This window comes from Melitaea cinxia, chromosome Z, assembly GCF_905220565.1.
Source record: "Melitaea cinxia chromosome Z, ilMelCinx1.1, whole genome shotgun sequence".
In the NCBI taxonomy this organism is placed as follows: Eukaryota; Metazoa; Arthropoda; class Insecta; order Lepidoptera; family Nymphalidae; genus Melitaea; species Melitaea cinxia.
Genome location: NC_059424.1, coordinates 8,119,664 through 8,131,700, shown reverse-complemented (window position 1 = coordinate 8,131,700; position 12,037 = coordinate 8,119,664). Strand labels below are relative to the sequence as shown.

Here is a 12,037-nt window from a genome sequence, read left to right as displayed (position 1 = left end):
CTTTCAACTCAGTAATAGTCGTTGTTAGACGATCTTGTGGAGGACTTATCTTAACGTTTCGTTGCCGCACTTGCCGACTCAAAACGCTTTTGAAATACGACTGAAACGATGAAATAACTTGATAAAATTAATGCACCGAAAATAATCTCACAATGACTTATTTCAGTAAAGATTTTAAAACAATAATCTATCGATTATTTTTATTTACGTAACCGATTTATTGATTTAATTTTTTTGTGACAAGTGGCAAGAATGATGACTGATATGACATTTTTCAAACTAATGAAATATGATTCTGTTGACTGTCCGCTTGTTGCTTGTGCTCAATGCGGATGCGTTTTGTATATTAAAATAAATAATAATTTTGTTAGCAGAGATGCAATTGAATTATATTATTGCAATTGCGTAGGGAAACGCACGTTAGATAAGATAATAAATACGTAGTATAAATGTTATGCCAATCTATAATGGTTAAAAGATACTGTGGAAAAAATCTCTTTTATTTCAAAACGCACCAGACTTTTTTGTCAAACTTAATAAGCTATATTTGAAACACACCTGTTGTTATACTCAATATCTTATTATTATAAATTATTACATACTTGGTAGCTATTTTCGGGTAGAACAACGTCTGCCGGGTTCTGCTAGTAAGTATATATATAGTATACCCTATAGTATACCTTCGCTCCGTATTCAGTGAATACGAGAGACGAAACACTAATACCCCTATACACTACACCCCGTTTCTTCATACAACATACTTCGTTGTGATCAAATGTGATTACGATATAATGAGCGACGATAATCACTAGATGTTAAGTGACTTTGTATGGCTATTAGCAAATTAAAGAAACAAGCGCTTCCGAAATCTGAAATATTTGTAAATGTATCTCAACTACGAAAATACAGAATGAACAAATTAAAAGATTGATAAAAAATGAATTAACTAATATTTTTCATTAATTCAAGCTTAAACTGTAAACATATTTGCGATGAAACTTGCTATGTAAATATTTGAAGAAGCATAATACCTTTCTCAATGTTTCCACAAAATTGAAACGCAAAAAGTAATACAAAGGAATACTTCTTGTAAGAAGGAAGACTTCTTGTATATTTGTCTTAAATAATAAAACATATTTAGAGTTATTTTTAAAATTTTATAAGAAGCTTCACATTTTGTCTTCCTACAGCTTCTTCTTTCTACATTTTTTTTTCACAAGTTTAAAAATAGAGGTATCATAAGAATTTAATATAAAGGCGTTTCAACATTTTTATTATAAAACAATTTTTGACTCGAGAACAAAATTTTTACATAAACTTTATTTTTATACTCTTTTAACCTGTCTGCTACTGTGCCACTCGTGGAATATTTAGTTTTTAGTACAAATGACAAAGTCCATGCTACATAGACACTAGTGCATTATTATAAGCCCCTTGTGATATACGCAGTAATTACTGAACTTGAATTATTGACATATGGCAATATATTTTACTCAATACATAATATAACTCCACATTGTATATGGCTAGTATTACGTGGTCGTTTCATACAACTTCATATTACACTTTTCAACGTTTTGTTTAGATATTAACTTTATGAAATAATATAAGTAACATTAAAGGACGTTAGGTAGCATCATTTTATTTAAAGTTAAAATAAAGTCATATTAATCTAAACAAGAAAAAAGTTAACATCATAGAAGAATGTAGAATAAAAAGTTATTTTAATAGTGTCGTGTTTCTGCCACTCTCTAACGTTATGCACCTTATAAGCGTAAAATTTCTTAGGTATTTGATAAGGTTAACACTTAAAACTATGTCAACGGATAATTTTGTAGAAAATTAGTTTCATCTTGATGTCGTCCGTAAACTATTTGGCTAAACTGATAAACTTCTAACAAAAATATATATAATATCTTAGGTAACATATTTAAAACACAATTTGTGAGGGTCAATATTACGATTTGTTATTCTAAAAGTTAAAAAACAACCTGAGACCTATATTATTGTAATCTGTTATATTTATACTATTTACTTGCAGCCTTTTATTTGTACATAGTATTTATAATTGATATATTCAGTAGTAAAAGGTGTTTTCGCATATTTATTACAAGATTGATTGATAATTCACAAACCTATTTTTGAAGAAAGATAAAAGATATAAAAATATCTAACAATTCAGCTCTTTTAATAATAATAATAATAATAATAATAATAAATGTATTAACAACAATTATTATAAGATAATCTTCGTATTGTACGCTTCCTATCCGTCGCTACTATATCGTGTCCTGTGCCCAAAGGTTACATTGTTATCGCGTGCATCACCCTAAGTCATCGGTCATGAGACTGTACATCCCGCGAAAGTGTGGTGGTCGAGGCATGTTAAGCGCTAAGACCATGCATAACCGCGAGGTGTGCAGCCTCAGGGCCTACTTTGAAATGAGGCTGGACAGCACTTTGCATGGTGTCGTTGTAATATGTGACAAAGGACTGACCCCCCTATCCTTGGCCACAGAAAATTTACAGAAATCGGTCGTACTGAGCGCTTCTGACCGTATGGATAGAGAAGGAGTTCCATGGACGATTCTACAAGGCGCTTCACGCGCCGCACGTAGACAGTAGAGCCTCCGTGCAGTGGCTGCGTTTGGGTAGCCTTTCTGTTGATAAAAGTGATCTTTGATTTAGTGTACAAATATGGAGTATTTGAATGGGAACCCTTCCATAACGGGCGTCCCATTCAAACTCTTATAATAATTTGTTCAAATATTTCTTTTATTACGACAATATAATATTATTTCTTCATTAATATTAATATTCTGTTATTTTTTGTTACAGTTACAGAAAAGGAAATAAGGCTGTGGTAAGATTATGCTTTTTTTATAACATTCTTGTTCAAACTACTTTTTATATCATTACCACAAACAACTGATGAATGTATTACTATACGGGTTAATTGAATCAGTTTAACTTTTAAGTAAGCATATGTAGAAAATATATCTTGAAAAGTATTGAAATTAACGCGTAACAAAACAATTGTATATTTATTATTAATGATTATAAAAAATATTACAAAATCGAAACCTTAGCCCCATTTACAATTTAAAACAATATTTATATTACGTCGGTTTTTGTTAGTTTTAATGTTTTAAGGTATGTTTTCCTCTTACATTTATTACATTAATTGTAATATGAACAGTCCAATCCCTACGAATTTAATATACACCATGAATATGAATTACGTACAAAAAAATGCTTGAAATATATTCGTGTTATTAATTGCTATATTTTTTCCTTTTTAGGCATAAAGGCTTCTTAAAGGATTGCCCGAATGGCTTGCTCACGGAACAGGTGTGTTTGTATTAATATTCGTAAAATATATGCAGGAATTCGGTTACGTTATTATCTGCTATCCGAAATAATGTTCGTCTACACAGAACATTCTCGTAGTATTTCTTAAATACTTAAATTTCACTGTTGCCCGTAATAAAATGTATTATATTATTATTTTAATTAAAAGCTTTTGTACTACTATTTAAATAAGTTCATGTTTATTGATTGAAAGCGCCATATTATAAAATATTTTAAAATTTTGTTTTATTTTATATTAAAATATTAATTAATTATTCACAGAGAATTAGTTTATTTTATGCCTATTATTTTTATTAATATTACATAAAATTATTTATTTTCATAAAAAAATAATTAGAGAATAACAATATCTTAAGAATATCAAACCGCTTAGTTTCTCATTATTTATGTTCTTTATTTCAGGGCTTCATTAAGATTTATAAGCAGTTCTTCCCTCAAGGTGACCCCAGCAAATTTGCTTCGTTGGTCTTTCGGGTTTTCGACGAAAACAATGTAAGTAACTACTTTAGTCATCGAAAACCAAGCATGCCCATATACATTTATAATGAAATGTCCATAATATCTGTATCTTAAAAATATATACACGCTACACACGTAAGTACCTAAAATGTCATACATTAAAATTCGTGAATGAAAATCTTGTTAAATACATATTATAAACTTATCACCACACTCACTACAGCCTTTTACAGTCCACTGCTGGACATAGGCCTCCCCAAGTGTTTTGCCCATAGTCACCATGTTGGGCAGGTGGATTGGTGACCGTACTTGTCACCGTCTTGTACCGCCTTGTCGCACCGAAGACGCTGTTGCCCATCTTCGGCCTGTGTATTTGAAAGCCAGCCGTTGAATGGTTATCCCGCCATCAGTTAGTTAAGTTCTAAGGTGGTAGTGAAACTGTGTTATCCCTTAGTCGCGTCTTACGACACCCACGGGAAGAGAGGGTTTGGCTATATTCTTTACTGCCGTAACCACACAGCAAATCAATAAGTTCTAGTATGTTCTGTATGTTTATGTAGTCTAATATGTTCTATAAATAATGTCTAATAATAATGTCCTAATTTTTAAAACTACGCAACGGATTTTGATGCGGTTTTCTTTCGTAAATAGAGTGATTCCAGAGGAAGGTTTACATGCATAACATATTAGCGGAACACTGATAGTTGTAGAGGTTTCTAACATGATGTCGTAAATAAACACATTTGGTTGCGCGTATATTACATATTATATTTATTTTATTTTGTATTTAGTATCAGCATTGCACCCGTGCAAAGCCGGGGCGGGTTGCTAGTATAGTTATTAACAAAACTTAATAATTATGACTTAATCCCAAGTACGGAACTTAAAAAATTTGTGCTTTATGTACCTATTTCAAATTTTGAGAAAGGCAACAAGTTCCCTGGAAATAAGTCGAAGTTTCAAATGATATAAAACATACGATTTGTGTAGAATTCACGTAACTACATTAAACCATATTATGGTTTTTCTTATCGTATCGTATTCGGCTATATATGTGCTTCAAACGTTTAAATAGGTAATAATAACTACATGTAATTGCAATAACTGCATAAGATTTGCGAAGATGCAATGAATAAAAGCTAGTTCTCAACTGATAGTATATTGAACAAAACAAGGGTTTTTATAGCAGGTTTTCAAGTACACTACAAACAAGCTGCTTTTATTTCATGCAAGATATTACTAATTTTGTACTAAAACACGGTTTATACCTATATTATTTTCAAAAGACATTCTAATAATAAGAATTATAAACACTTTTTAATATCATATCAAAAATCAACCGTGCCAGCGGTTAAAAAATGTTAAGAATTCCCTAATGTGTGTGTAACACAAAAATAAAATCATACAAACTAAATTTTAAGCTAAGGTTGCATTATATTAGTAAAAACCACATCTAAATCAGATAAGCCGTTTCTGAGAGTAGCGTGAACAAACGCACAGACAAAACTTCTGACAATCATTGTTGTGGTTGCTATTTGCGTTTATAAAGGTCCCAATAATATTTTTTCTCACATATTTTAAATTTACAGACAGCGACCCGTTACATTTTTATTATATGTATTGATGATCTATTACACCTACAAAAGCCCTCATTTGAAGAAACGCAGTTAGAAGTCGAACGCCTTATATACATAGTGTTTTTTAATTATTTATTTATTAATACTTTATTGCACAATACATTAATGAATTGTACAAAAGGCGGGCTTAATGCTAAAAGCATTCTCTACCAGCCAACCTTAGGACGTACACACCAGACGTTTGTAGGTGTACAATATTGAGTATTAGTAAAATTCACATTAAGAAAAAAAAGGAAGGAAATATAAGGTAACGTTAGTGGCAATCGTTATATTATATACACGAGCCAATAATTCATATATATACCATAGAGTCTTTCATAATACTTCCGTGATATAGATGAAGATTGATATATACCTTCGTTCTTCTTCTTCGTTCGTATATTCAAAAAACGATCCGTTTTGCTTACTAAACGTTAAATTTTAAAGATGTCGTTTTCAATGTATAGTCATGTCTAAATTTCCGTTAATATTTCTAACAACTACCGAAGTATGTATTGTCAGTAATTTACATAAATACATTTTGTTAACAGATTACTAACAATTACTTTAGTGTGTAACTATAAAAATATTTCCATAGGTTTAGATGAATTAGTAAAGTTAGGTAGTTGTTAGGCAACAGTTTACGTTTGTTTAATATTCATGAGCTGATAAATTCAACGTTAACCACAACTACGTTTCGTTAGGCTCCAAATTCAGATTCACATACGACCTCGTTTTGAATGAATGACTCGTGATGTTACTTTAAAATTAGTACCTGGGTGACCGAGCTCAGCTCGGTATTTTTTAGTAAATTATGAAGGATTAGTAGAAGAGAGAGTTAAAATGATTCGGTGCCGGTTTGCATGAAGTCTTTTTTAACCGCCTACAAAAAAGGAGGAGGTTACTCAATACGACCGTATATTTATTTTATTATTTTTAATGTGTTCAGGGATAACTTCGTCGTTTATGAAAAGATTTTGATAATTCTTTTTTTTTGTTGAAAAGGAGACATTTCTGGTGTGGTATCATGATAAGGAAACCAGGATCTGATGATGGGACCCCAGAGAAATCGATAAAAAAAATCAATATTCTTGTAAATATATATAATATTCTTATATTAAAATTATGGAAATAGCTAAAATATATTAAACATGAGTAGCAAAATCGGTCAGTTGTCGTACTTTTCTAACTGAAAATGCTGCGAAGCTGTCTCCACCATTCAAGTCTGACAAATGAGAATTCCACTGAAGTTTTGTGTCCAAATTCATCCCTAAGAAAACTGTAGTATCATTGACAATAAGCCTCTCGTTATTTGTTTCGAAATTATAATTCGAATGCTTAACATTGGGCAACGCAAACACAACGCACTTAGTTTTTATGACATTCAAATCCAAGTTGGTTTATCAACCAGCGTTGTCCATGTTTTCTTAACATTTTTTTTTCAAATATGCCGATTTTAGTTAAGTAAAAATGAACTATACATACTACTGCTTCATTTTTTCACGTATAATTTCAGTTATTGTATACCACCATGTATGATATCTCTACATATATATTATTGCCCTTAACGGAAGAACGTCAGTTTAATAATACGTTGTATATCATTCGTACTTGAAAGATAAAATGGACTCATTTTTATATCTTTAGGAACTTCGACATAATAACATAAACCTGCAATGTATTTCTTTTAATATTTTTTGGCTTAATAAAGTAAATTTCAGTATTGTGAATATTTTTATTGGTAGGTAGTATTTTATTCGCCATTGTAATATTTCTGCAATTTTATTGCCAAATTGATTAGAATCTTAAACATAGCTTTGTGTAATATTTTTACCAGTAAAGTGAAATTGTCTACTAGAGATTGCTAATACCAATTAGACCGCCTTTGTGCACATATCTTGTGTATGTTCTGTATTTTCCTTTTTTATTATTTGCTGTTATTGAAGTGATTGCAATAAAGTTTATCTATCAGCTAGCTTCGCTGTAAGTTTCTAAGAATTCGTTGCTTCATTTTTTACGTGATTTATTAAACTATGAGCATATACAACGAAATTAATTCATTTATACTACGTAAGTAATAATTACTACAAGGCCAAATATTTTTTCTAGTACGAAACTGATTCCTTATTGATATTGATCTGAATTATTTTCAAGAAGATATTTATGATACGGACCTCTGGTAACATAACCACTACAAAGTAATTGTCGACATGTTTTTCTTGTTATTCTAGGACGGATCTATCGAGTTCGAAGAGTTTATTAGAGCTCTCTCGGTGACGTCACGGGGTAATCTAGACGAGAAATTACATTGTGAGTACACTCGCATTGACATATATTTTCTATGTTTGCATATGAATAATGAATAATTATGTTTTAGAACAATTTATAAATGTTTTAAGTGATATTTTGTACCAAATAAATGTTGCTGCTGCCATTTTATTTTTTGAATGTATACATGAAAATTATATAAATATACATGAAAATATTTAATGTAATTATTTAATATTTAATGTAAGAAAAAATTGCATTTGCTAAATATTCACTTCTTGTATTCTTCTCGGATGCTGGCGTAATCAAATCACTTTCTAAAATGCGCTACTATTCCGTCCTGTGGGTAGGAATTCTAGATTACAGTGCTATATTGATATGTTACAGGGGCATTCCGCTTATACGATGTTGACAACGATGGATACATAACACGAGATGAAATGTACAACATAGTCGACGCAATCTACCAGATGGTCGTAAGTTAATCTGTCTTCAATATTATCCGAACTGTAAATGGTTAAACATCAGGATGAGTTATACTCATAGCGTGAATACTATATAATAAGACCTGTAAAAAATTATTTTATTAATCATAGTAAATCATGTTTTAAAAACAATAGACCAAGAGCCCCTGAGGCCAATAAAGTGTAATAAGTACATTTATAAAGTGAATAAAAGAGATGAAATGAAGAATCTCATGATTCTCACGATCATTACTCAACTCAAGATTTAACTCGTACCTACTCGTTATACATAGGTATACTTATGGTTTTCCACTCGAATTCAAAGCCAACCTCAATGTTTGTGTTGCCACTTTTCGAAAATGTTGAAGTGATTTCTAATATTACTTCGAACAAAATATTAAAAAATTACGTTTTCGAAAATGATGAAAATTAAATGGTATTTTGTACGAATTTGCTACCTGTTTTCTCCCAAAAACAATATGAGTCGAACTTTATATTTGGTCAATGTTTCTACCTGAGTTCAGAGCACGCCCTGAGAAACTAACAGCCTTTATAAAATGAATAAGGAATGGTCCTCGAGGGCTCTTGATCTACTATGTTAACTATGTTTTAACAATTTTATAGTAAATAAAACAATTAGTCATTTAAATAATGTAAAAAGAGGCTTTGTACTTTCTAACGTGATTGGGCCTAGCAAAAAGTGTGGTTTGCCTTTACAGGTTACAACATAAGTTTCATCTCTACTATTATGAGGAGAGTACAAACACTGTTTTGAAAACCTTCCATTACCTGACTGTAGTAATAATTTGAAATGGCGCAAAATCTTTAGGTGCAACGGCAATAAATGTGCCCACATTTTTATAGATGATAGACAGATGATTGATGTAATAGATGTCGTGATGTAGAATTTCTTTTGATGTTAATTACCTAATAACATATCTATTTATAGAAAGCCTAAATAATTATGCAATCAGGCAATAATGTAAAAAATATATTAAGTATTCTCTATTACATCAATAGAAACGTTTGTAAATATGCATAATAAATAATTTCAGGGGCAAACACCACAGCCAGAAGATGAGAACACTCCACAAAAGCGCGTCGATAAGATCTTCGATCAGATGGACAAGAATCATGATGATCGCCTCACGCTCGAAGAATTCCGCGAAGGAAGTAAAGCTGACCCTCGTATTGTCCAGGCATTATCTCTGGGAGGCGATTAATCGACGATCATCCTCTCCCCGGATTTCTCATTATTCCCTGAAGATTAAAGCACCTCTTTCAGTCTTCTATTAATGTTAAAATCTTGTTTTTAAGTATTATACGCTGTGTACAATTTCCCATTAATTCTTAATTAATTTCGTATTTGCCAATATGAACAAAAATCAGAATTAAAATAGTCTTTTGAAAAAATTACCGAAACTTACACCTAGCAAAAGCTATAAATATGGTAGACAACTATGGTACCTATTGAAGATAGGTATTTTAGCTGCTTCAAGATAAAAATTTAGGTATGCGGCACTATGCCAATTGGATGACCTGTTCTTGAGTTTACATCTTCACGAGCCAACAACCTGGATAGTTTACTACTTAGAAAATATATTTTTAATCAATTGTGTTTTCTTTGGCAACGTTATAAAAATTTTAAAACTTGATTTTGATTAATTGATTATCGGAGGTGATACACCTGTAAAAGAAGATAATGAAATCATTGTTAAATTATAGTACCTAATTATCTTATTATAAGAATTGTACAAGTCATATTTTAGCCAAAAATATATTTTTAATTCGTCATGAAATATAATAATTATGTAGTGTAATAAAAAAATGATACAGAAAACCTATAATAATCAGTTCCAATATACTGCATCGTATATTTCGTGTTGGCAAATTTACTATATAATGTCTATGTTTTAATTTCCTTAAATACATTTCGACCCCTATGTCTAGTTTTGCCGAAATAATACCTTTCCAATAATGAGATAAAATTCGTGCGAGAGTGTGACCGTTGATAAAATTACCAATATTAATACTACAAATCATTAGATTTGTTTCGATAAAACCTTAAGATACAGTAAAAGTAGCACGACATTCACCGATACCACCGCTCAGTACGAAGATACAAAGTTTTCATGATACCATAAATGTACGACAACAATTAAAATCACGAATTATATATAATCACTTAACGTAATAATTTTTCAAATATTACATGTACACATAAATCTTCGTGCTACAAATCAAAAATATGACGAGTATTTTATTATTTCTATATAAACTATATTATAATCGATAAACATTCCCTGAAACGTGTACTTCTTAAAACCAAACAAACCGATCACAATCGTTTCTGGTTATTCATCTAAGAATATTTTGTTGTTAAGCGATTTTTTAAAATAAAAATTGTTAATTGTTGATTAATACTTAGGTTTTAAAGACTTGGTCCCATTATCGTTAAATTATATTGGGGACAATATAAAGTAAAAATAATAAATTTTCGCGTATAACAAATGTTTTGGGTTTTTACAGCCCCATAGTTAATAAATAAAATTTTCTCAAAATGCTGCGTAGCATCAATACCATAATTGCTAACTAGCTAACAACTTTCGATTTAAAACAATATGTTGAAATTGTAAAAATGATTAGTGATCTTTATTGTTTTACAACACGTAGTACCCACGTGAATGTGGGTAGAAAGACTAGGAAGTCAGTGGAAGTCAATAAGACAATAGCTGCACATCAAAAGTAAAAAAGCTTTGTAATTACTAGATGTTGTTACTTCTTATCTACTTCTTACAAATAAGTTTAAGAATTCTAAAGCTTAATGTGACATGTGACAACGCATTTAACTTCAACTTAGTTAAGCCTTTTTGAACACTTAAACTTCATTCTTCTTCGGGTTTATAATGCCGACTCTTGTTTGAAAATAATTAGGTGTATTTTAAATATATATAACTACATATATTTGTGGCATTTTATACTCAGTTTATTCATCTTTAAAAATATAATGGCAAATACTGATATTTTTTTGATTTCTAATAGAATGTAAAGTGCTTTTCAACATTGACAAATATTTTCTGAAAAAATATTGATTTCGTTTAAGGTACAAAAGGTTCTGCACTGGTCAAATAAATATAATATGTGGTTTATTAAGAAAAATACTATCCATAATACCGCTTTTCTTTTGGAATTTATATAAATAATAATTTAAATAGTGGAATATTGCCCTTTATTTGTCTCAGCATATTTTGTAAGTAAAATGTCTAAAAACAGTAAAGAAAACTACAATAATGAATTTTTCTCGAAACAAGGAAATCATAAAAATCTAAACAGAAAATAATACACCCATCACTTGGAAATTTAAATGTAACAAAGCTTATATGTTTTGTTTTTCAATAAAATTTTCTTATAATCTTTTGTGCCTTAAAGTACTTTGGTAGAAGGGATAATATAAGAATAAGCCATTAATCTTAATGGAAACCGGTTAGATATTACTGTGTTGGTTGTTTCGCGAGTAAATTCTTTCGTATGAGTTCGTAGGAAGTAAGACACGTCCTAGAGATGGACTAGAGTAAAATTATTTGGGCTGTGTATTCCATCTAGAATTTAAGTACTTGAAGATGATACAATTCGACTTAAATACTTATACAAGAGGGTCCGGTAAAGTAGCCCAGGTGGGTAAAGTGGTCACTAACGTTTCTTTTTGAATTAAACCAATGAGTACCATCTCTTGACAATGCACTGAAATATTCGTTAACCGACGCCATAGTGCTCAAGTAAACATTAGCACGCTTAGTTTGCGAAAACATTTTTATTGTAAAAAAAGTGTTTTTTTTTTGTCTCTGATCCAAGGTGAGT

At 30.5% G+C, this 12,037-nt stretch overlaps 1 protein-coding gene across 1 annotated transcript; it reads left to right on the top strand.

The window, feature by feature from the left end:
- Positions 1-2,442: 2,442 nt before the first annotated feature.
- LOC123668566 (frequenin-1-like) lies at positions 2,443-10,122 on the top strand. The gene is made up of 7 exons (XM_045602298.1): positions 2,443-2,596; positions 2,839-2,863; positions 3,303-3,351; positions 3,775-3,864; positions 7,679-7,757; positions 8,103-8,191; positions 9,235-10,122. Exons 1-7 carry the CDS (start codon positions 2,443-2,445, stop codon positions 9,400-9,402), a joined length of 654 nt encoding a protein of 217 aa, XP_045458254.1. The 3' UTR covers positions 9,403-10,122.
- Positions 10,123-12,037: the final 1,915 nt, after the last annotated feature.